Source organism: Bradysia coprophila, unplaced genomic scaffold, assembly GCF_014529535.1.
Source record: "Bradysia coprophila strain Holo2 unplaced genomic scaffold, BU_Bcop_v1 contig_151, whole genome shotgun sequence".
NCBI classification, from domain to species: Eukaryota; Metazoa; Arthropoda; class Insecta; order Diptera; family Sciaridae; genus Bradysia; species Bradysia coprophila.
Window position 1 is genome coordinate 7,300,938 of NW_023503423.1, and position 26,101 is coordinate 7,327,038.

The 26,101-nt window shown below is 37.3% G+C and overlaps 4 protein-coding genes across 7 annotated transcripts in view; 1 reads left to right on the plus strand and 3 right to left on the minus strand.

Moving 5' to 3' along the window:
• Positions 1–762: 762 nt before the first annotated feature.
• LOC119074759 (acyl-CoA-binding domain-containing protein 5-like) lies at positions 763–2,417 on the minus strand. Its single transcript, XM_037181026.1, has 3 exons — positions 2,270–2,417; positions 1,891–2,182; positions 763–1,829 (listed from the first exon to the last, which is right to left on the minus strand). The coding sequence occupies exon 3, from the start codon at positions 1,807–1,809 to the stop codon at positions 889–891; it is 921 nt and encodes a 306-aa protein (XP_037036921.1). The 5' UTR covers positions 1,810–1,829; positions 1,891–2,182; positions 2,270–2,417; the 3' UTR covers positions 763–888.
• Positions 2,418–5,621: 3,204 nt separating this feature from the next.
• LOC119074760 (coiled-coil domain-containing protein 86) lies at positions 5,622–6,298 on the minus strand. Its single transcript, XM_037181027.1, has 2 exons — positions 5,984–6,298; positions 5,622–5,920 (listed from the first exon to the last, which is right to left on the minus strand). Exons 1-2 carry the CDS (start codon positions 6,208–6,210, stop codon positions 5,629–5,631), a joined length of 519 nt encoding a protein of 172 aa, XP_037036922.1. The 5' UTR covers positions 6,211–6,298; the 3' UTR covers positions 5,622–5,628.
• Positions 6,299–8,539: 2,241 nt separating this feature from the next.
• Positions 8,540–11,343, plus strand: LOC119074763 (UDP-glucuronic acid decarboxylase 1). The gene is made up of 7 exons (XM_037181031.1): positions 8,540–8,778; positions 8,850–9,109; positions 9,178–9,445; positions 9,512–9,831; positions 9,903–10,035; positions 10,087–10,220; positions 11,077–11,343. Exons 1-7 carry the CDS (start codon positions 8,718–8,720, stop codon positions 11,185–11,187), a joined length of 1,287 nt encoding a protein of 428 aa, XP_037036926.1. The 5' UTR covers positions 8,540–8,717; the 3' UTR covers positions 11,188–11,343.
• A 1,617-nt stretch (positions 11,344–12,960) lies between these two features.
• Positions 12,961–26,101, minus strand: part of LOC119074761 (dmX-like protein 2) — a 28,031-nt gene continuing 14,890 nt past the window's right edge. For 2 of the 4 annotated variants that reach the window (XM_037181029.1, XM_037181028.1), the window contains 7 exons: positions 21,149–21,232; positions 18,935–19,204; positions 18,793–18,862; positions 18,660–18,734; positions 18,459–18,592; positions 18,288–18,371; positions 17,767–18,207 (listed from right to left, as the gene is read on the minus strand). In XM_037181029.1, coding sequence (XP_037036924.1) covers positions 18,007–18,207; positions 18,288–18,371; positions 18,459–18,592; positions 18,660–18,734; positions 18,793–18,862; positions 18,935–19,204; positions 21,149–21,232 — 918 coding nt within the window. In that variant the 3' untranslated portion in view covers positions 17,767–18,006. Of the gene's footprint in view, positions 15,827–17,741; positions 18,208–18,287; positions 18,372–18,458; positions 18,593–18,659; positions 18,735–18,792; positions 18,863–18,934; positions 19,205–21,148; positions 21,233–26,101 lie in introns of those variants that run through there. The other 2 variants (XR_005087245.1, XM_037181030.1) reach the window with 2 other exon arrangements.

Here is a 26,101-nt window from a genome sequence, read left to right on the forward strand (position 1 = left end):
GCCATCTGCTGGATCTATTCAAAATCTGTAGCTTTACTTCCGAAGACACCGAACGTGTGACACTGAAGATATTGTAATTAGATAGTGTCATCACATAGCAGCAGACAGTTAAAACCGGTACTTCTTATCAACAAAAATAGTTGACCGAATTCTGAAGGAACTGCATACTCATATGCTTTCCAATCGATTGAATTGCCAGTGTGAGAGTTCAAAACTGAACCGTAGACATATTTAAACCGCTTGTAAACAGAACCAAACCGATTGAACCGTTTCAAGACAAGTGAAGTTGAGTGTAGAGCTTTCGCACGGTTTGACTGATGATTTCGCTCCTAATGCTAAGCTTCACGTTCAGCTTACCACTGGAAATGTAAAATGTTTTTAAAGAGTCTCGAAGGGCAGAACCGTAAGCAGCGAAACTAGTATTAGTAATTGCCTAGCTTCAAAAACGTCACAGACTATTAAGGGAGATTACTACTCTTCGTCTGTTGAGTTATTTAGCTATCACCTTTCTTAAAAGGTTGCAAAATGAGGACGGGTCAATGAGAATACATTTTGAAATGTACGCAAGTCATTAATTCGTTGAGAGATTCATACCATACCATACTCAGCACATCGAATTTTTCGAGCAGGGAGCAGAAGTGACATGATTCTCAGCAGTATCAATATAGAGATGAGCTTCTTCATCAGCCAGTCCAAGATATCAGAGTCAAATCTCGGAATCAGCCAACGGTCCAAGACAGTTAAAAACAACAAAAGCAGTTCAACTAAATACAAAATTGCGTCTTTTCCTTTATTTTTTTACTACTTTTTCGATTTTATAAACCTTAAGTAAATTGGCTGTCCCGTTAATATCATTGCACCGTGTTTTTCCTTAGATACCAAAAAAATTTAATTCGTTCTTTTGCGTAACATTTTCCCCAACCGATTGGCCACCAATGGCCACAGTAACAAAACAATAAACCATCTCGGCGAAATATCTGCGAACGGCCACCATCTCGGATATCTGGCCATCGTTTTCAATTGATAGTTTTCCATTGTGGCCATCAGCCGTTCAACAGTATCGATGCGACGGTTTATTTGCTGTAAATCATTGTTCATTAATTCTACGGTACGAAGTATTTGGTTAATTGCTGGTTCAATCTGTTGGTAACTTGTGGATTGGAATGTATCCGGCTCAACTCTGCTCTGTTGGACAAAACGTCTCATTGTCGGTCTGGATATGCGAACAGGTACAATTGTTTCGCTGGTCAAAAATGAATCATCGTCAACTGTATCGATGTATTCATCGTCGGAATGTTCGGTGGTATGTCCACTTTGGTTACTTTCGTCGAAATGTTTGTTTCCATTGAGCTGCGGCACACTGGTAGTGCCGTTCGTGTACCCATTGCGAATCGGACTCGCCTCTCTGGACGCAAACGGTGAGTTAGGATGCGAAATAGCTTTTTTCATCAATTCCGGTGCAACTACTTCCAAATCGCCGATATCAATGCCATTCAGTTCGCTTACGCTACCCGTCGAATTAGCGGCATCATGCATCATACTTTCCATGATGTTTTTCAATTCGTTCACGTAGAGTTCCATGGCTCGATCTTTCGACATATTGCCCAGCCGTTTATACGAATCGTATTTGACACGACCGATAACGTCCCAGAAAGGCGGTTGCTTTTGCGTACATGGTCCTAACGTTGCTTGCTTGAAGTACGAGTAAAATCTGAGCATCGTATCGTTGCTCGGCTGATAGGAACCACTTTTGGGCAGACCGCGAATTACATTCACGGCGGCATTGAATCGTTGTTCGATTTGAGCCATTTTTCTTAATTGCTATTGTTCTCCGAACAGAAATTGTTAACTTTAATGGAAACAATTGCACACACACAAGCAAAGCAAAACCTTTTACGCATTTAATAAATGGCAAACCATTCACGTAGCGCTTCGTACACAGATCTATTCTGTATCAGCAATACATCGAAAGACAATAAAATGTTATTTATATTCAGTTGAATGGAGTGCCTTTTTGAACTTTGCTCGATTATACACATATATCGAGTCCAACTGTGCAATGTATGACTTTCACTTTTTTTACTTAAACCAAACTCAATTGTTAACTTTGTCCCATTCCGAAAATTGAATCTACTCAATGATGGATGGTTCAACGTATTTCTTGTCACCCATCTGTTGGACACTGTAAAAGAAGAATCGTATGAATGGAAATAAACTCCCAAAGCAAAAATAGATTCGACTGGATAATTTGTTCGATCACAACACTTACAGGTCTGTGTTAAAAAATGCACACTGAACGACTGAATGTCAACAACAATATTTTAAACGTCAAATGAACAATTTTCCAAGTATACTAAGCATCAGCTGACCGCATTGACCCACTTTAGAACAGCACACACATGTATATAAATTACGCGATGTGATTGTGAACTACAATGAACAATGTTCATTGAACAGTGTGAACAGTGTGCACAACACAACAATTTAATCAATGCAAAGTGATGATGTTTTAGAATTATTCCACCTATATTGTCGCTGTGTTGTCAGTGAAACTGTCATAAACATGTTCCTTATTCGACCACAAAGAATTCAAGGTTTCACTGTGAAATAGGATGAGGTTTAGTGATCTTGTTACTTATTACGAGTTCCTCTTCTTTTAACGATTTTTAAATGATACCTCCACCGGTTTTTCTGCGTATTACACTGGAAAGTGATAAGTGTATGTGGTCACCAAATAGTCTGTGCATTTCAAACAGTTCTGAACACTTATTTAGTTCCCACCTTCTAGGCTAACAATTTTCAGAAGACAAATCTTTTCACTCATTTTGCTAGGAACACATTTTTCCACAGCTGGTAATGAAGTCTGTCGTTGTTGTTGCTGTCGATAACAGATGATAAAGGTGGATATTGTTACGCTTATAATCAGATTTCTTGCTAAGGTCTAATTGACAAGGACAAACAGGGTCCCACCTTATCTGGTAAGAAATTGAATTATACCGACGCATTTCAAGCATGAGTGGTACTCTAAAATAGAGTAATGAAACTTGAAAATGTGTCTCGCAACTATTTCTCTAACGCATGCTAATAAGCTTCTTTTTAGCGAATGAGGAGTTTCCAGCATGAGCCTGAGGCGAATTTGCTAAATGAAGCCTTTTAGCATGCGTTAGGAATAACTTTTTTCATAAACGACGTCGGAATGCGGAAACACAAAATAGTACTCCATTTGACAGTAGTTGTCGACTATGATCACGCGTGCTTGAAGTGCGTTGATGATACGAAAGTTACAAACTATGGAAGCTGTAACTATTTGACGTTGATACCTTCACTCTAATATTAGCACAACTTTTGATGTTGTTTACAACTCGCGTGGTAATAACGAACTGATACCCAGAGCAAGACTTCCAGTGCCATAATTTGCATACCAAACATATTCATTTTATGTAAATCATTTTATTTCAATATTTTGTGTCGTTTTTCGACAACCAATTTTTCATTAAATTAACATGAGATTTACAATTCTCGAAAAGATAATCTTTAAAGAAACAGTGTTTTTTATGGAAATTACGGCAGTGCAGCAGGTAGTCACACAAAAAAGGGAAGTCTTTATATTCAATAAAAACTAATTACTGTTCCGGAGTCCTGAGTTCATGTTAGCTATACACTAACACTTTATTTGACTAAAATCCTCCGAGAAAAATTTAATGATTTTTCTCTTGATATTACTAATAGTGGATCTGATATACTCGCGACATATCGAAGCGTTTTTCTATTGATAAGGTAAAAGAATAGTAGACGATAAAAAATGACTGCCGTAGTACCGTTCCAGATTCTGTTCCAGCCCTCAGAAAGAAGGAAAAAATCTGCATTTTGGCACCAACTTTTTTTCCAAGACATCTGTGGGCTTGCAGCACAAAAGGACTAGGTTGATTTATTTATTTTTTGCAACGATAGTGGGTAAGGCTAGCTACAACACCCCATACTTAGTTCCAACGAAGCTGCAGAGAATCCGGGCTCTCCGAACATTCACTATATTTTTAGTCATAACTCTCGTGGATGTACTCGCACCAAGCAGTGCGTATGGTCTACCTGTAGGTCTTTCCAAGGCCGACATTAGTACAACACTACAACAATTTAAAATAATTTTTTCTTGAGTTATTGCCGAAAAACTGTTTTCGGTACCCTCTGACATGTCTTTACTTTTGAGCTCTTTTCACAAAAAACAATTTTTTTTTTAGAAAAAGTGAAAGATATGTGTTTCCTAGAAGTGTAAGACGAATCCAACGAGCTATCACTCATTAAAATTGGAGACCGCTTGTTCCCAAAGTTAAAAAAATCACCTGAAGATTTGGCAATATGACTCTTAAATAATTTTCAAAATTGAAACCGGAATCCCGCTGGGTATTGCATGTGTTTGTAACGACAACGACATCGAGATCTGCATATTTTCTCTACCACGACCCACTATAATACTTACCTATTTAACACTGCACATCCACAAATCAGGGTCTTTTTTAAGGGACTTAAAAATCTTCAATCATCAAAAATACAGGAACAGATTGTGGAGTGGTTTTGACGGTACTTTAAGATGCTATCACTATCACTATAAGGCACTTTCAGCGAGTCGGTCTTCTGTCACGCTCATTTGAAAGGTTTCAGGGCTGACACGGTTCACAGTGCCTCCTATTTTAGGAAGTTAGGAGGAGCCATGTGTTAAGAAGGACTTTAAGGTCAACACACCATAGCATCTAGTGTCAATTGGGAATATGATATTTCTATTATTAAAAGCGGTTTTTTAAACAATAGAAATATATTATTCCCGATGACGCTAGACGCACACTAGCCCTTAGGAGATCCTTAGGAGATCCTTGTTTGGTTTCAGATGGGTTTTAAATAAGGTCTCAAGCATGGACCTCTGAATAACGTTTGCGATCTGCGAAATTTTTATGAGTGGTGCTAACAGCAATTATTAATTAAGTCTAGATCTAGAGATCAATTTTAGGAGGCTCTTCGGATAATTTTTTTTATTTTTAGGATTTTACGGCGAGTTAGGAGGAACGATAGCGCCAAGAGTTTGTTTGTTTTTCTAAATTTGGAATTCCCTCACTTTGCTTAGCGTAAGTGATAGCAAACTTGTAAAGTTCTGATTTCAAACCGTTCAAATCCGTTAAATAAGCTTTTTGACTGAGAATACAATTCCCACGGTCTATTAGACGAAACTGCGGACATTGCATTTTCTGTCCACATTCTAATGAAACTGCAAGACCATTCACTTCAATTATTATCAAATTTCACGATATTGACAAGTTAATTGGAGGTGGTTGTCGATGAATTCTCATTATGTACAGGGATGTCGAGAAAATCAAGATACGTCAGACAACTTCCACATATTCCACAGAACGAGGAAGAAGTTCGACGAAACTATACTTTCAATGCACTGGTACAACGCATATTACAAACGTTAAACGAACACACTTACCATTTAAACAACTTAAGAAGTGGTAACGGTGCAAGTGTCACTCCGATATAATCTGGAGGCGTAAGGAATTGACGGTGCTGCTGTGCTCATGTGGCTCGTCTTTCATCCATCGAAGGTGGAATCGCAGAATAAAAACCCATCAAACTTCAACTTCACACAACTTTAATGTTGGCTAGATCTCGTTTCTCAATCTTTCGCAATGCTTTCTTCTTCATTCGCTTCAATTTTGCTGGATTTTTGATGACCTGCACAATTTCCGACCTGCGTTCATTTTCCAATTTCTTTTTGGCATTTTCTTCACGACGCTGTCGTTTCACTTCATTTTCCTGCTTACGGTTTTCCTTTATCGATCGCGACAGTTCCTTGATGTGCTTCATGTCGTTGCGGAATTCGTCTTTTTTGTCTTTTGGCGATCGGTAGATGGATTTCTTGATGTTTGAAAATCTGAAAATGGAAAGTCGAAATGGTCATCTAACCGGTCGCATCCGTATAGAATTGGAAACGCACTTCTGTTTGACCTCCTTCCACGGTCTGTTCGATTTCGGTTTGCCTCTGGGAATCTTTAGAACTTTCTTTTTGGGCTTCGGTTTTGTTGCATCTAATTTCGGTTGTTTTTCAGGTGTTTCGGCCGAATCGGCAGCACTCTTTCGTTTGATGGTGTTTAAAATATTTGCAACATCTTTGCTCACTGTATCGGCACTCTTCGGCGATGGTGTTTCCTTTGGCAGTGCCATTTTTGGTGAAAACAATCTTTAAATAACAAAACTGTGTGAAATACCGAAGAACGTGTGGACCAAAGATAGGTTATGTATGTTTGTTTCTCACGTCAAAAAAATGACACTACCAATGACAGTTCAACCAGCCTGCATGGCCACTAGTACAAATTTGATCAAGCAGATAATCCCGCAAATATTCAAAAAATATGTGATTTCGCTTGACACTTCAAACGTACATTCTGTGTTTGAGATCGGTTTGATCCTGATCCTATATCCTACGGGGACAATAAATAATATGTTGCGACACACGACTTTAATAAAAAAAAAGTGTCAGTTTCGAACTTTTTGACTTTGTGTGAGTAGAGACACAGAGAGAGAGAGACATTGAAATTAAATTGAAATTGAAATAAATTTCTAAAAATCCAAAACCAAATTCTAGATTTTTTGAAATTTATTTGGAGATATTCCACGACTATTTAAGTAAAGTCCAGGGTGCTGAAAGTTGACAAGCCGCAATTATTTTGAATGTGTTAGGACTTACAACGTCATTATCATTAAACAAATAGGAAATTCTTCGAAAAACAATTCGAGCTTTTCGTGTAACTTCACGGGTCAATAAAATTGTCCGAGTCAACACAATTATACGTTGGATGTTTATTCCCTGTCCTCCCAATATAATGTCAGGATTGGAATGTGCGTTTGTGCTTGTTTCCAATTTTTTAAGTCTTTGCTTATGTCACTTAAAGTCATCAAATGACATCAGGTAGGTATGTACATTTTCTGTTAATACAATAGAGTCAAAAATGCGAATTATTTTTGGATGTTGGTCAATGTCCACCCACTCAATGGGGACAATTTTTGTTTTCTTGCAGTCTATTTTAACTCATTGTAGCGCGCTTGAGCACCACAAAAAACATTTTTGTGCCACCGTCTTCCGTGCTCGACTGAGATGTAGCTTTACCTGTTCTTTCAGAACCTTGCCATTTACTTTCTGAAAAATTATATTTAAGGCTGCCGATAGCTCTAAATGTATTTCAGCTAAACTGAAATTGTACTAAATTGTACTAGCGACTGGCGAAGCCTCCTCATATAAAACCTTGGGTTTGTCCAAGGTAGATATAGTTGAATTCCTCTCCTCTACACATTATTTCCGTTATACGGTACTCGTCAACGTAACCGACGTAACCTCACTTAAGTAGTCATTAACATCAATGGGTTGTGATTTTCGCCATTTTAAGAAGAAGAAGAATGACGTTTCAGGTCTATGATACGCTCAGTAAATACACAATTTGTGAAACTATTTACGTTTCAGGCATGTAGTATACGTTGAATAAATTGATTTATTGAGTATATATCTCAATTTCAATAGATCATTGAAGTGAAAAATCAAAAAGAAAATGTTGACATTGGCGCTGACGATCAGTTTCGACAGTCAAACCATGGACTTTCATCACAACCCATCAATTGACGTTAAATGCGTGCAATTGGTGCAATTCGCTAGTTCAATAGGTTTCTTCCATCGTACGGTAAAAACGAATTTTGACAGGCCGAAAATAACCGACGTCATCCACAGAAGCAAACATAACCGCAACTTAAACAAATTTGTTCGTTAAAACTGCAAAGTGATGTTGTGTTGGCTGTTCTGTGAATGACGATAGATCATCTTCAAGGTCGTTTGAAATGCATCCACGTTAGGCAAACCACGTTAAAAAAATCTCATACAAATTGATAAATGACATGTCGACATGTCTGACAGCTGGGATATTGTCTGACGTTTAGTTTACAGGGTCATGAAAATCATGACTGTAAAATTTGGGTGGGTCACGCAGATACAGATATGCGGGTGACACACCAAAAAATCACCTACTTTGACGATTCTCGTCGCCGTGACGATGTGGTGAATTTGTCTTAAAAAACTTCAGAAGTGGTGTATTCCCGCGTATCTAATAAAATGGCGATCTGCGTGACCTAATGATCAATATAATATACTTGGTTTTCTCATCCTATACACTGTCCTACACCAAGGTTCTGAAAGATCAGGTTAAGACACTTTCGAGTTGATCACGAAGGTGGTGTGATCAAAATTTTCCTGTAGCGCCAACTAGGTTTGGAAAATTTTATATGACGATTTCAACTTAACAAAAAAAAAGGTTTTCAAGTTGACTTGTCTGAATTGTCAAGATTTGTGTTTCACCCGCCTTCGTAAGTGTCTTAACCGTCTTAACCTGTTCTTTCAGAACCATGAACGAAACACTTGAAATATAACGAATATATCCCACGGTGTCGATAATGAGTATTATGTGTCGGTAAAAAGGTGAACATTGAAAATGGACTGACACGAATACTATTTTTTCGAAATCGATTGTCTCAACCCTGCCTGTCAACGTTGTTATCAGAATCGTTGTCAGCAAAATATTTCATAAGTTTTCTTTTTTTTCGACTCAAACACAATTAACTAATACGATCACATAAAAGATGCTGCACGGACAGTTGAGAAACAAATTTTTGCTGACGATTTGAGGACCATGATATTTTCCCGTAGAAAAATGAAGCAAATGGTTCTTCTGTGCATTGGACTGATTTTTGGTAAATTGAAAAAGAAAAGAAAAGCAAATATTCAACCGACCGATGTGCAATAACGTCCAATATTTCAACAGTGATTTGCATCTATAAAACGTTCGTGACGACGGAATCAATCCATGTACCACAACCCGAACCGCAAGCGAGATCAATTAAAGACAACAATCAACAATTTGACAATGACAACGAACTGGAGCGAAGATACCACACTGAACTGGCAGAAACCAAATTGAAAATCAAAGAACTAGAACTGAAAATCCAATTGTTAGAGGATCGAATACCAAAAAAGTATCCAGATGTGACGTACTTGAATTACAAAAATCGAAAACGAATTTTGGTATGTTTCGTGTTCGCTCGCTACGCTCAGCAATGAACAACGACAAATATTTTTTTTTACCTTCAAAGATAACTGGTGGAGCCGGATTCGTTGGCTCCCACTTGACTGACTATTTGATGATGCAGGGCCATGAGATCATTGTGGCCGATAATTTTTTCACCGGCCGAAAGCGTAACGTTGAACACTGGTTCGGTCACGAGAATTTCGAGCTAATTCATCACGACATCGTCAATCCTTTGTTTATTGAAGTGGATGAAATTTACCATCTGGCCAGTCCTGCCTCACCACCGCATTATATGTACAATCCCGTCAAAACGATAAAAACCAACACGATGGGTATGTGTGTTGTGTGACTGTACTGACTAAATGTCGAACGATTCAACAAAATGTAAAAACTTTCAGGAACTATCAACATGCTGGGTTTGGCTAAGCGTGTCGGAGCTAAAGTCCTTATAGCGAGTACATCGGAAGTGTATGGCGATCCAGACGTTCATCCACAGCCCGAAACGTATTGGGGTCATGTGAATCCGATTGGTCCACGGGCGTGTTACGACGAAGGGAAACGAGTGTCTGAGACATTGAGCTATGCGTACGCTAAGCAGGAAAATGTTAAAGTTCGAGTGGCACGAATATTTAACACATACGGACCGCGAATGCATATGAACGACGGTCGAGTGGTGTCGAATTTTATTTTACAAGCACTACAAAATGAATCGATTACTGTGAGTGCGACGTCAGGTGCCCTTGGTGATTAGTCGTGACAATGAATTGTTTTCTGTTTTTTTTTGTCAAGATTTACGGAAATGGTAAACAGACAAGGTCATTTCAATATGTATCTGATTTGGTCGACGGTTTAGTGGCACTGATGGAATCAAATTACACTCAACCGATAAACATTGGCAATCCAGTTGAGCACACGATCGAAGGTTTGTTTGAATCGCCTTCACTGCTCATGTTAATTTTCGGTTTTCCCTTAGAATTTGCTGTCATAATCCGTGATTTAGTTGGTGGCAAAAGCAAAATTCAAACAATGGCAGCCGTCGAAGATGATCCACAACGACGTAAACCTGATATAACGCGGGCGAAGAAATATATTCAATGGGAGCCAAGGGTAAGCGTTGAAAAAAAAATCTAATTTGATTGAGGCGACTTGGTCAAGGTTCAATCACACAGATCGGGTAAACTTTTGTCTTCAATGGAATCGATCTTGTCATTTTAACGAGTTTGATCTGTAAGATTGTCGATTCAATTCGAGGGTTAATCACTCTTGGGATTAAATAGGAATTGATTGCCTCATCGATTCAATTGAGAATCTCTGACAATGCAATAGAGTGCTCAGAGCAAAGTAGAGCCAATCACACTTACGTGAAAGCACTTGAACCAATCAGGTGATAGTATCTGCCTTACAGGACAAAAATGTACTGTTATTTGTACGAGCCTTATTTACAATTGGTGCTCCCGATGCACTGTAGATGACATCAATTTTCTAAGGAAAAGCAAAGATCACGAGTTGCCACCTCATTTTTGACGTATCGTGGTCTCTGCTAATAGTGTTGCCAGCTTACACCTAAAGTTCCAATAAGGCAAGCCGATGTCATTGTATATCTATTGGCTGTTCTAAGAGCCAATTTGCTCACTGGTGGTACTGACGTTTATGTAATTACTTAAGTACACAACACATTCTTGGGGATGTCCATAAATGCCTCCCACTGTTTTTCGATTTTTTTTAAAAATCCCCTCCTCTTCTTGTCCACCATTTTTCAATACATGACATTTCACACTTGCACTCTTAGAACGGTCTATAGAGAGAACTGAGTAGATTGGGAACAGTAATAAGATTACCGTTGCAACGACGAACTACAGCCAAAAATCTATCAACTAAGTCAAGTCAATCAAATCTAATTTTTTTATATATTTAATGAGACGGAACATGTCTTATGTCATTATAATACTTCATATGCTTCAAGGTTCCACTAAAAATTGGTCTTGAAAAAACCATCGACTACTTCCGCAAAGAGTTGGATCGTTCGAATCATTCGCAACGAAATGTATTCGTACCGCAGAATGATAATTCCTAATCTAGTCTTGAAAACAAATCAAAAAAAATGAAAATGTGCAAAATAGATGTAAATGTAGTAGAGAGATCTTGTAAAAAACAGAAAAAAAAACGAAATTTAAAATAGAAAAAAAGGTTTAAATGTTACCGAATGAATGGGGATTGAAAAGTGCTTAGCGAAAATTGAAACCGGATGTGTGGTTTGAATGTAAAAAAAATATTATTTGTTATGTTGCCTGTAGCGGCTCCGCCATATTGAGTGGTAAATTTTCATTAACCGGTGCATATAGTATAGGGATGGCTCTGAATGGAATTTATCTTTTCGTTAATGTTGAATTTGGTGTGGTTTCCAGTGGAATGGGTTACTGATGCTTCTAACTAAATATAAATGTAATTTATGGAATTTTTATTTTTAATTTGTATATTTTTGACTGATTTGTAAATCTTTGTAATGGGAAATATATTTTGTAATTTTACCACTTTGTGCTTTTAATTGCCTTTTCGTTTCAACGGATTGCGTCAAAATGTATTTTAGATTTTTGGCCACAAAACATATTGGAGCAACGTCTTGAGTAGACACTTGGTCGTCTATTCTAAATTACGATTAGCCAGAAAAAAACAGCTTTTCTCAGTCATTAATAGTAGATTATTCACCTCTGTCCACATGTTTATTTAGACACTTGGGGAGTTATTGCATGAGCCAAAGGCGCTATTTTATCTACCGACGGCGAAATAATAGCACTTTTTCACTGCTATTATTTCACCTAGGTAGATAAAAATCATGACAATGACTCTTAGACCCAACGCATTTTGAGTCTTACATAAGGTCACAGATTGAAACATAATGCCAATTACACTAGACGATACGTTGGGATATTTATTTTTAAACTCTAACTGACCATTTAGAGAGCGATGCGACGTATGGGCAACATATAGTGTCTAAATTGACATTAGAACAAAAGAATTCTGTCAATTTTGACACTCTCTAAATGGCCAATAACGAGTGTAGGCCTAGTGTATGTATACCTCGGCCATCACACATCTTAGAAATTGGCGTTCAAAAAGTCGAATTAAATTTTCTATTGTAAGACCGGTCGTACCACCATCCACCAGACAAGTTGAAAATAAGATAATGTGTCTGGCATCACAGATTTTTCACTAAAAATTCCATTCGTCATTTGGGACCCCGATACCTTCATTTTGACATAAATTTGGATTTTCTACCATGTGAGTTCCATATCAGAGCCTGTTTTAGACAAAGTTTGGTGAAACATAGAGAAACTTAGTGAAGCTAAGTAAATGATTTTCGCTAATTTTCACCATCATTCGAAGACTTTCGAACCGACTTCCGTAGCTCTACCTGTCTTGTATTCTTTGTATTATTTATCCGCAAGAAAAGTCTCAATATTTGCCTGGAAAGTCATGGTTGGGAAACGTGACAGAGCTGTCCAGTTTCGATCTCCAACATGTTCGTGTTACGGACGGGATTACTCAGTGGTTACGTACTAGCCTTCCACCAAAATGATCCGGGTTCGATTCCCGTGTCAGAAAATTCTAGATGTAATTTTTCTAGCGAGTACATCGCATTAGTAACGTCCTAAAGTTCACTCAAGCTTCATAATTTTTTACCCACTACCGATAAGATCTTCAATACTTTTTGTTTAGTGCGCAGCAATTCCTGAAGACTCCGATGTTGTCGGATTTAATAAAATGCCACACGAACGTGCATAATATCTTTTTATTGTTTCTCTTGTCTTTGTAATAATTATAGTCTTAAGATACGCCACATTTTCAATTTTTTTAAACACAAATTTGTAAATCGTTTCCGCAATCACCGAGGCAATCACATTACACGTTTTAAATGGCTTATCAATACTCATATAACTGATGAACTGATGAACATAAATGAGAAAAGAAATATCTTATTCTGTTAAGTGTAAATAGATTTGATTTTAGATTAATGAAGGAGACAAAATACTGTTGACTCGGTTGCATGTATTTGCTAACAAAATAAATTATTTTAAAGAATGGGATTGGTTTTGTGATGAATTTTGTCAAAGATTTTCGCTTACAAATTTTTAATTTAATTTTTTTCGTTTAAAGACTTAAAAATGTTGAGATGAAATGACCGTAACTTTTATGTTAAAATTTTAACTTTCACAAACTTGTCAATTTTTGTTTCTTTTTTTTTACAATACAACTTTGGAAATAAGCGCTATCTATACACATGGTTTGCCTTATCTACGATTTAAATTTGTTGCATTAAGGTTAGTTATTTTTTTCTTCTTCACGTAAACGGTTATGGACTCAAATAAATTAATTCAGCAGCCACCAATCTTTGGATAATGTTTTTTTTTAACGAAATACAGTTAATGTCAACCAAATTTGTGTTTCGATTTGCTTCAGCTGTTATACCAGCTGGCCCACTCATACAAATAAATACCCTGAGCATATGTGATACCATAGTCACTCGTAATAGTATACCCATATAGCAGTGTGGAGTTAGAATGAATGGGTGCACCAGCTGGTTAGACAGCTGAAGCAAACTTAGGCAGTTATTCGGTTATAACTGTAGAAGAATGTTTGACCGACGCAACACAAAAATTATGTCAAATTATTGTTTTTGTCAAAATAATGTAAAAATCGGTGTGTTTTTTAGAATCCGTTTTAAAAATCGTTCTGTCCTCGAAGTTGACATTAGACCATATCTGTGCAGTTTATTTTCATTAGTTCTGATGCAAAAACCATTATCTCACGAATTATTCGTTTTCAACAAAAAAGGCCTTTATTTAACACAATTTATGTGTTGCTTGGTACTTGCTATACAATGAGTCAATATGTTGAGATTTAGCGGGATTAGGATGTACTCATCTTTTTCATCAACACAATGTCTTCAAATTGCACCGGTCTAGCCATTTCAATTATAACCAAATCGACTAATAATTTCTCTACAAAATTTATTGTCTTTAGGGGAAAACCTGAATCACCACTTGATCATCATTGCGTATTACTAAATTCGGTGTAGCGAACGGTAAGACTCGCTAACTTGTTAACCTTTTACATCCTTGTTAACATCCTTGCCATTGCCATATTACAATACGTGTCATAGTTCACGTTTTAAACCTACTTATTTAAGGAAGGAATCTATTTATTCCTTGACGAGCAAATTTTGCTAATTTCATGTACCTTGTTTGCTTCCCGTCCATAAAAGAAAATAGTTTCTTAAAAGGTTAACTTATCATGTCTATGATGTTATATGCAAAGATGTGTGCCAATAACCAACAACGCAATGACATTGAGTATTTGTAGCCAGTCGGTAAACCAAATTTCTCACGCTTCTCTGTTAAAGTAAATATTCATTCTAATATCCCGAAAACTCCCACTGACGTTTACATTTATTTCCTTCAATTTCATCCCATTTTTTTATGCACTTACATTGCATAGTTAGGTCAATTCGTTTAATTTTTCTAGTAAATGAAAAATGTGTTGAAAATTCAGGAAAATCCTTTCGCTCGGTTGCAATTCTTCTGTGGTATTTTATCCGTACTTCAAGACCATTTTATAGGAAGTTTTGATGATTCAAAAAATAGCCAAAAATTAGGCGATCATGTGGCTTCCGTCCAACTTTCTAGTGTCAGTTTTTGGTTTTGTCCTTTCAGTATCAACAATCAAGTGTAGAAACGGATGTGTTGCAATCTTTTCAGACCTGACACCAAGTCGGCCGGGTTATAAAATTAGAAATCCCAGCAAAATAGCTTCGGTAATATTACTTATCGTATTGGTGACCATTCCATTCGAAAATTATGCATAAGTGGAAGATGGAAGGAAGTTTTAAATTAGAGCGGAAAGGATTCCCGGAAAGTCGCTAAAAGCTGAGCCACCACTTTCAAGCCATTTAATGATTTTTTTTGCTCGAGACCTCACTTCGAAACAGCCCATTGCGTCCAGTATAACGAGTTGAGTCTGGACCACTGGCTGACCTTAAAACCACGTACCGAATTATAGAAATACTTTCTGAGGAAGGCTAGGCGCGTAAACTGATATCTAGCCTAAATTTAGGCTTCTCATTCTTATACTTGGGTCTTGTCGTACAAGTCAGGTGGCAACCACTGGGTACGTGGATACACCGAGGGATACACCGCAACAACCCAAATTATGAAGTTTGATTAGAATGTAGGACGTTACCAATGCGATTTACTGGCTAGCATTCCATTTGGAATTTTGTCACAAGAATGGAAAATCATTTTGGTAGATGGCCAGTACGTGATGACTGAGCCAGCCCGTCCAATGAATACTTTTAATGATTAGATTGACTTAGAGTCAAGTCATAAGAGGCAACAGAAAAAAGACACCAACGAAGTCATAGGTCGCAACTTTTTTGCACTTATCACCTTGCCACTTTCTCAAACGTCGTTCTGTTTTAGGGATGAATATTTTTCGAAATATTAAATCCAATTGATTCTTTTAACGCTATCATAAGTTCAATAGTTTTTATTTTTAATAATAATTTATTTTAAATATTTTCTTGTTTTTTTTCTTGTTTCTTTGTTTTTCTCATGTATATTTTATATAATTATGTTTATATCCAACACTAATACTTAATACTTAAATGGTTTGTTTTAGGTTTTAATTTTCTTTTTAAATATTTCTTTAGTTTTTTTCTCCCACATTTCTTTTCGTTTTCTTTACAAATCGAAACAATTCTGAATTTAAAACAGACAACAACAATTTTATTTATAATTTTTTTTTATACTTTCTGTCGAATATTTAGGTATTTGTTTTCCTCTTTATAGTTTTTACAAATTAAATTTGAAAGATTTTGGAAATATTTTTTTTTAATTTTATTTTTTTTAATTAAATTTTCGTATTTCTACTCCAAATCGGTAGCTTTAACCACGATTTCAAACCATATTTACATTTAAACAATTTCATAATTCATAGTCGAACAATCGACCTAACCAGCACACAAATAGTTCGATACGGTGGTAACGAAACATTCAATAAAAAAAACGAAGATTTTGCATTTTCAAGGCCATTAAAAGTGAAGGGTCTTTGGCAACATTATTGTGGATTTAGGCCCTAGATGGTGCTGATAGTTAGATTGATAATTACAAAGCTGCAAGATAAGATAAGGTGCAACGTTGAACATCTTTTTGGATAGAAAAGGTTATATTCACCGACTTCCAGATCAAGCAAAACAAATCGTATTGATACGACTATTCTACAGTGAAATGACAGCTCTGTAACAGATTGAGCAGGTGAGTTACTTTACATTCGAGAGTATTCGGTAAAATCCTTCAAATTTTTAATTGCAATCAATATTCCCGGGTTTATTTCCGAGAATTTCAAGCAATTTAAAGAATTTTGAAGAATTTTAGTTTTTTTAGTAAATTCCAGTATCCAGTATTCCAGTGGCTGGTGAAAGGATATCATAAACCGAAAATTTCCACTTTTCTTACACGAATTTCTCCATTTACACGAGCCGTACAGAGTCGTGTGGGGTGTCATTGGAAAGGTAATCACATGTACTATTGAGCCGAATAGGGACTTATTGGTTTTAAAATTCATCCTCACTGAAATATGTGCAGTTAAAGTTCTCAACCGATAACTTACACTGTTCGAATACCTCTCTAGGAACATATAAAAAAAGTCCACTGGAAAATGCGTCCGATTTCGGTAGACTGTTTTTCAAAAGAATCTCTCGGAAAGAATAGCATCTTTAAAGTGGAGCTGGGCGGGCCATGTTGCAATAAGGAGACGAACGATGGACCAAAAAGATCATGAACTGGAGACCACCTAAAGCACGACCTAGAGGTAGACCACCAGATAGATGGAATAATGATATAAAAAAAATTGTCGGCACAAATTGGCAACAAGTGGCAATGGATCGTTCGGAATGGCAGAGAATTGGAGAGGCCTACGTCCAGCAGTGGATAGAAACAGGCTAAAAAAGAAGAAGGAAATTTTCGAGAATTTTCTTGAAATTCTGAATTTGAAAGAATTTAATTTTTTATGATTTCCGAGAAATTTCGAGAATTTTCGAAAATGTCTTAGAATTCAGAGAATTTGAAAAATCGGTTTCACGAAAATTGCTTCGGCTATACAAACTTATCATATTGGTTCGTTGCAAACCACTACATCAATGACATTGTATACTCATTCAATAGCACAGTAGCCCAACAAACGCTCTGGCAGCAAGCCTTACACTCATCCGCAGAAATATTTACATTTGGAACTTTTCGATTGAATTCGAGCAATTTGATTTTACGCACTAATCAACTAATTTATGTCAGCTTATAACCGTCAATTGATTATTCATTGACGTAAAAAAAATGCAAAATGGTCACTAAAAATCCAAAAATCAGGTCATATGATAAAACTCTCGTACATAATGTCTACGAAGAATAAATATCGTTTTTCTGAAAAGCCCAAGAGGGTCACGATTAAAATTGAAACCACTCTCTTCATAATCGAATACAAAAGTCCACCCGATTGACGTCGACTATAAATTACAAATTGCCAAATTGTTCTACAAAATTACACATACCAAATGATCCGATCACTTTCTGAGTTCACAAATATTTCTTTTTTCTTTTTTTTTAAACATCGATGTATTGTCTGAAGCGCATTACAAAGTATGATTGGTTCTAGAGTCTAATTTATTTTTGTTTTACTCCCTTCTTTTCACTTTTCTCTTCTTTTTTTGGTAAAATTCTTCTTTCCTTCCCTCAAACACACAGAAAGGAAGAGAAAAACTTTTGTTTTTACAAATAAAAAAAGGAATCAACTGTTTACCTTTCATGTAAATCAATAAGTTAAATTCTGTTAACCATCGTCCAAATTAGTATAGTGAATGAATGATTGATTCCCGATCCGGTAATTGTCTTACTTTCATCGAACCGTCAGCACCGCACGAGAATAGACGGCCATTTGTGTCGACTTGAAGTTGGGTAACTCCCTGTCCAATATGTTTGAAAAAGCTGCTACGTGCATGCTCGCCGGGAAATGAGTACAAAGCTGTATGCACGGTTAGACCCCATACCTTTGAGAAGATGGATTAACAATAACAAATGTTTAGTAAATTTGCTCGTATCGAAAACTCCTGTTTATCGAAAGACATACTTTTATATCACCGTCAGCTGAACCAGTCACGAAATGTTCTTCATGCGGGTCAATCGCGAGACATTTGATTGCACTTTCATGGGCCTGAAAAATTTGGAATTTTTGAGAAATCAGTAAAATTTCGATCATTTTTCACGTCTGGTGTTTGTCGGTCCCAAATTTTTTTTTTACCTGGAAACGTTGCCGTAAGGTCCTCTGTCGAACGTCGAATATGCACACGTCACCCTTTTTACCAGCAGAAATTAACAGTTGATGCTGAGGTGCATATACTAAACTAGAGGCACCTTGATCGTGGCAAGCGAATGCTAAAGTTTCGAAACGAAAAAAATTGATTTGATGCAAAGAAACTCTCAACTCAATAGCTACACTTACATGCCACCATGGCTTTCTTTTGAGGCAACAGTGTGTCCCACATTGCAACGTTTTTACTTTCTGAACTGTGGCCAGCTGAAGAAAGAATTTTGTTTGTTAAATGAAATTTAATTTAACTAAAAAATCTATTTACCAGTCGCTACAAGACTACATGACCCTAGGAACACAAAGTCGGTGATGCCTTTGTTGTGACAAGGATACGTCTATCGAAAGAAAAGAATTGTTTTTTTTTAATTAAAATCAAATTCATTCGCATCCAGCAGACATTCACTTACGAAAAACGATCGATTACTTTGCGAGGCGAGACCAGCTTGCCACAGACTCAAGTTCCCATCACCATCGGCGATGCCAAATTTATTCCCATGCTGAGAAAATCGGCAACGCGTTACTTTGGCAAATGTTCCCGGCGACCGTGGCGTACAAACGGCTTGTTGATGTCCCCATTCCCACATTTGCACAGAACCGTCCTGGCTACCTGTTAGGTATAGCGGCAACAGTGGATGGGCGCACATACGCTTGATGTTATCGACTTTGTGTTTCAATACCTTTGGAGATGCCGGAAAAAATTTGGTGTTACTTTAGTCAGTTTGCAAGGTGAAATGCAAAATGTGAACTAGCTATTTGATGCAACTACGGACATAGCAGAAATCTAACAAAAAACGATACGATTCTTCGATGGGATTCTTACGGATGCTAAATCAGGACAATACAGTTTTCGTGAGCCTGATGTCTATGAGTTAATACGAAAACTTGAGTTAGTGAAATGTTGTTTCCAGAAAAATTCGGTTTCCTAATTTGATACAGAGAAAGTAATGGCAGAAAACTATAAACGGACAATTCTGATACTCCCGGGGAAACTCACTTAGTTGACTTTTAGTGACCTTGTAAGTAGAACACGACAAGTGGATTGATTTGAAAATATTTCAAGTTTTCAATTACATACAACTAACCAAGAAATTTTAGTTTTTCGACATTTTTGAAGTGTTTTAAATGTCCAAGCACAGTTCTAGTTACATGTGCTTGTGTATGAAAGGGAAAACCGTAGATTCTAAAAGAAAAGGTTCATACACTTCTGAGGTGATCACGAAGGTTAGTACCCAAATTTTCTAATGGTCCCACGAACTTCGAAGTGCATTTTCCGAGTGCTAAACATTTATTTGGCGTAGCTGTTTTAATACGTTCTTTCAGATCGCTAGGGAAAACCGATAGACAATGTAAACTTTAATAGTATTTTACGTGACTGGCTGACTGGGGATAAAAAGACGACGAAAATAGAGTTTTCGTGTGAATGGTGTTGATCCGAGGCGTAGCCGAGGTCAATAAACACACGAAAACGAATGCTTGGAACATGAACAGTACGTGTTTCGAAGCATGTAGCATGTTTAAACATTGAACAATAAGAATGTCTTAGAATGTAGCGTTGCACTCTTATTTCTGTTTTAATTAAATGAGACCCTTGCTTAATTCTAGTCAGGCTCAATTAAAAATGAAAATGAAAGCTGAGGAAAAATGGAAAATGCAACAAGCGAATACAAAGTTTAGCAAGGCGTGACAGTTTAGCTTTACGTAAGTGGGCTATAACTAAGAAAATAAAATGGACTGACGTCATTCGCACACGAACATTTTGTCATTTTTTACTTTAAGATATTTTTTGATTCTTATCGATGGAAAGACACTTTTGTGGAACTTAAATTTCAAAATCGATTCAATAATTCTTCTAAGTGTTTTTGTATCAATTTTAGCTACTGAAATAAAAAAAAATGATTTACACACAAAGCCTCCGGGAAATGAGTCATTAATAAAAACTTTTAAAACGTTAAAACTCATTTCCCATGGGCTTAGTGACTAAAATAATTTACGTCACTGTTCGGTATACTGTGTATTTTGCGTTGTGTGCTTGCATCCCTCGAATTCGGCTCGAGCTGCCAACCTTATTAAACTAAAACGTTTCAAACAATGACATAATCTACTCGGATGAAACCAATTAATAGAACGGGTAAATAAACGAAACTTTCTACAAAACATTAATTTCATTGCAATGCCTCATACTGGCTGTGCAACAATTTCGTGCAAACATAAGGATTCTCTAAATTGAACAGTTGTGTATGTGCGGGCATCTATATACGGCGAATTCCATGACCATTGACCAGTCCCGTGATGAACGAAATTTCGTTTTAAAATAACAAAATACCTCGAACTCAAAAACGACTTTTCTCAGACCAAGTTCATGGAACTTTAGCTCATCTACTGGTGGACCGAATTCAGACGAATCCAAGATGATCTAGGACAAGTCTAATAAATTTCGAGCTATTTTGGTGAGTTTACCGTTTCGTTAGTCACGGAACGGGTCACATGAATTGCATCATATATGGTTGTGTATGTGTTTGGGCGACCATTAAATCGGCCAGAAAATGTACAAAGATATTTATAAAAAGAAACATCTATCAAAATGAACATTTTTTTAAAGTTTAATTTCTTTGTTGTTGTACCGGTCTCAGTGTGTGCTTTGAACGATCTATAACCAGTTTACAGAAGCGTGGATCATGACTTCCTGGAAATGTGGCTCCTTTAATCTAAGATGATAAATGAAGTGGCAGCACATCCATTTTTTTTTATTGGTAAAAAGAAAAACAACGAAAAAAACAAACGTTGAGAAAATGTAATGCACACTCACAGAAAAATGGTAAAATCAAAGGAGAAACGGATTAGTAAAAATTTGACCAAAAAAATTTACTTTTCTGTACAAACATTTTGGCGCCGTTTTCCCCTTGCTTAGAGGCTAATATCACAGCACTTTAATTGTCCAAGCATTAACCTAAATAAACATTGGGAGACGGACGAAATGGTACACAAAATGCAATCAAATTTCAGATGAAATTTACTTCAGCTGATTTTCATCAACACCGCCAAAGACTGTCCCAAGCCAGTTTGAAAAAGAGTGGAGGGAATGAAGTTTAACGAGGACGTAGCAGTAAATAAGATAGGATTAGATAGATCAATCTTAAGGTTGAATGAATCGTGAGCTGGAAGCCGAAAGAATTGGGGTTAAGGGACCAACGTTGAGGTGGAACAACACGATCAGGAAGCCAAAGGATAGAACGATCCCAGAATTCTTATTAGCTACTAGGTTAAACATTTTGGCGCCGTTTTCCCCTTGCTTAGAGGCTAATATCACAGCACTTTAATTGTCCAAGCATTAACCTAAATAAACATTGGGAGACGGACGAAATGGTACACAAAATGCAATCAAATTTCAGATGAAATTTACTTCAGCTGATTTTCATCAACACCGCCAAAGACTGTCCCAAGCCAGTTTGAAAAAGAGTGGAGGGAATGAAGTTTAACGAGGACGTAGCAGTAAATAAGATAGGATTAGATAGATCAATCTTAAGGTTGAATGAATCGTGAGCTGGAAGCCGAAAGAATTGGGGTTAAGGGACCAACGTTGAGGTGGAACAACACGATCAGGAAGCCAAAGGATAGAACGATCCCAGAATTCTTATTAGCTACTAGGTTAAGCTTTTAAAGGACGAATAACCTTTTGCTCAGATAGGTTCAAAAGAATGGGCAAAGCTTTATGGAAAAGAATGTTCAAAAAGAGTAACACTACCCCGTCGGGCACTGTGCACTTTGATAGGCACGGTGGTCCCGGAACGTGCAGAAATGTGCGGGTCAGAGCTCGAGGATTACCGGGGGCGAGCAAAGTAAAGCTTTCATACTCACCAACCCGCAGTAGCAAGCGTGGTGTTTTAATGCTAAAAACCTTCAAACGAAGCCATAACGAATTATACATTGCCACATATAATGCCAGAACATTGTCGTCAAGACAAAAAATGCAAGAAATGGAAGAAGAGCTAGAAAAGATAAAATGGGATGTTGTGGGAGTGAGTGAAGTGAGAAAACCTGGAGAGGAATGCCTGAAATTACAATCAGGGCATACATTCTTCTACCGAGGAAGTGACAGTCAGATGCTGATGCACGGTGTCGGATTGTTCATAAACAAGCGGTGGTCGGATCGCATAATTCACACGAAAAGCATATCCGATCGAGTGATATACGTAAGCCTGAAGATAAATAACAGATACAGTGTCAAATTAATTCAGGTTTACGCACCCACGTCCACTCATGATGACGAAGAAGTAGAAAGATTCTATGAAGATGTCGAGAAAGCTCTGGACGAAAACCCTTCACATTACCAATATCTAATCGGTGATTTCAATGCGAAGCTGGGAAAACGAGAAGAAGACTCCGAAGTTTCTGTTGGTAGTTTTAGCAACGACCAAAGAAATGAGCGTGGAAATACTTTACTCAACTTCTTACAGCAACACAATTTGTACGCAATGAATTCATTTTTTGCAGGAAAGCCTCAACGGAAATGGACTTGGGCTAGTCCAGATGGTGTAACGAAAAATGAGATCGATTACATCATAACTGGCTGTAAGTCAACCGTTAAGAACGTTACGGTCCTAAACAATTTTTCAACCGGTAGTGATCACCGAATGGTTCGTGCAAGAGTCACGTTAAATACCAGATTTCAAAGATCACAACTAGTTCAGAAAAGTGAAAGGATTGACGTACAACGGCTTTACACACAAAATGAAGAATTTGCTACGAAAATGACTGCCGAATTAGATAACGTCAACAATCAATGTGAAACATTGGACGAATTGAATACCAAAATCGTCGATACAATAATGGGTTTCATGAAATCCAAATGCAAATCCGTCCAAGGGAAAGAATCAAAACTCAGCAGAGAAACATTAGACCTGATCGCAAGCAGAGCAGAGTTGGTAAAAAACGGAGGACGAGATTCGGTGGAATACCGGAACCTGTCTAAAAGTATCAACAGAGCAAGGAGATCAGATGAAAGAAAATATAATGTCCAATTGGCTCAAAACATAATTGAAGCTAACTGCAATATGAAAGTCCTACGGAGAAAAATGACAAACGCCAAAAAAGAAATCTTCAAATTACGAGACAAAACAGGAACGATCCAAACGGATCGAAATGCGATATTAAACATTGCAACAGAATTTTATGAGAATTTGTTTTCTTCAGCAAGACAGAGCCCAACGGAAGAAACCGAAGATAGACCAATAATAAGAAACGTGGGATCGGAGGATATGCCCGACATAACTGTTGATGAAGTCAAAGCTGCAGTAGCCGAGATGAAAAACAAAAAGTCTCCCGGAGAAGATGGTGTTCCAGTGGAAGCCATTAAACTAGGTGGAGACTCATTATTAAAGGCAATCACGGCTTTGTTTAATCGATGTCTCCAATGGGAAGAAGTACCAGAAGCCTGGGAAAATGCGGTAATTACATTGCTGCATAAAAAAGGAGACATAACAAAGCTGGAAAATTACCGACCCATAAGCCTATTGTCAACACTCTACAAGTTGTTTATGAAAATCATTACGAAGAGGAACACTAACAAGTTCGACTTCTACCAACCTGTTGAACAAGCTGCTTTCAGATCTGGTTTCAGCACAAACGACCATTTGCAGGTGATGAGAACGCTTATTGAGAAGTGTCGTGAATACAACATCGACATAGTCTTGCTATTCATAGACTTCGAAAAAGCTTTCGATTCAGTGGAAACATGGTCGATATTGGACGCATTAGACGAATGTAGAGTAGACTCAAGGTACTCCAACACAATTCGATATGTGTACAAAAATGCTACTTCATGTATAAAACTTCATAAGAGCACGGAGAAATTCAGAATTGGCCGAGGTGTAAGGCAGGGTGACACCATTTCACCGAAATTATTCACGGCGATTCTGCAGAGTATTTTTAGGAAGTTAAACTGGAGTAAAATGGGAATAAAGATAAATGGAGAGTACCTGAGCAATCTCCGCTTCGCTGATGACATTGTACCGATAGCAGCGAATCTAGGTCAGGCTCAGCTTATGCTACAACAGTTAAGTGAAGAGGCGAGCAAAGTTGGCCTCAAGATGAACTTATCGAAAACAAAAGTCATGACCAACATCGGGGACGATAGAGAAATCAAAATTGGTGACACTGTCATTGAACGAGTCGACAGCTATGTATATCTAGGACATAAACTGAAGTTAGGTCTGGACAACCAAACTGCAGAAATAAGACGTAGGATTGGTCTTGCATGGGCAGCGTTCGGAAAACTCAGACTAATTTTCAAAAGCAAAATGAATAATAGTCTGAAACGCAAAGTTTTCGACACTTGTGTCCTTCCAGTGCTCACTTATGGAGCGGAAACGTTAACTTTAACGAAAGCATCCGAAGAAAAATTGAGAGTGACACAAAGAGCCATGGAACGGAGTATGCTTGGAATAACACTCAGAGACAGAATGACGAATCAATGGATTCGACAACAAACCAGGGTCGTTGATGTCATGGAAAGAATAGCATCTCTGAAATGGAGCTGGGCGGGACATATTGCAAGAAGGACAGACGAACGTTGGACCAAAAAGATCATGAACTGGCGACCATATAAAAGACGAGCTATAGGTAGACCACCAGAGAGATGGACAAATGGAATTAAGAATATTGCAGGTACAAACTGGCAGCAAATGGCAATGGATCGTACGAAATGGAAAGAAGTTGGAGAGGCCTACATCCAGCAGTGGATAGAAACAGGCTGAAAAAGAAGAAGAGAAGAAGAAGATTTTCATCTGGTTCCCGCATACAAACAGAACTGACTACGCAAGTTTATACGGTTCTACCATTACCACGCGCATGCGTGTACTGTTAAATCCGTACAAACACCTATAACCAGTATAATTTGTATGAATGAACCAGCGGAAAATCAGCTGGAGCAAATTTCGGCTGAAATTTGATTGCCATCTCCTGTAGCATGATCTGGTGTTTCCTTTGCAAAGAAGTTGGCTTGTTTTTGTTAAATGCATATAAATATACAATTCAATCTCAAGCTCATGGTAGAACTTGTATACCGCCGAATCTTCAATTTCGACGTTTGTCAAACTAGTGTTAATGCTTAGACCACTGAAGTGCTATGTATACATATCTGAACGAAACGAAATTGTTTTTGCTTGTAGATTCCAAGTAATGTTAGAACTAAACAAACAAATGTTCCGTGATGGCTTCGTTTCAGTCAGAAGTGTAAATCTTAACAGCAATGGACCCTTTGCAAATTTGTAGCCTACATTTAGGCAAAAAATATTTGTTTTTTGATGATTTCTCGAAACCAAAATCTTTTTTTGAAAACGTAAAACCATTAGCACGCAAAAATTGGTTTGTGGGTGATAGCTTACCCTACTTGGAGAAACCTGTGCAGATTACATAACTTTACACAATCTGCAAAGGTTTCAAGTGGCATAAATTATCACCCACATACCAATTTTTCCTTTAAAAGTAACCATTCGGCGTGCTTTATTGGTTTTACTTTTTCAAAAAAACATTTTGGTTCAAGAAATCATGAAAAAACGAATATTTTTCCGCCTAAA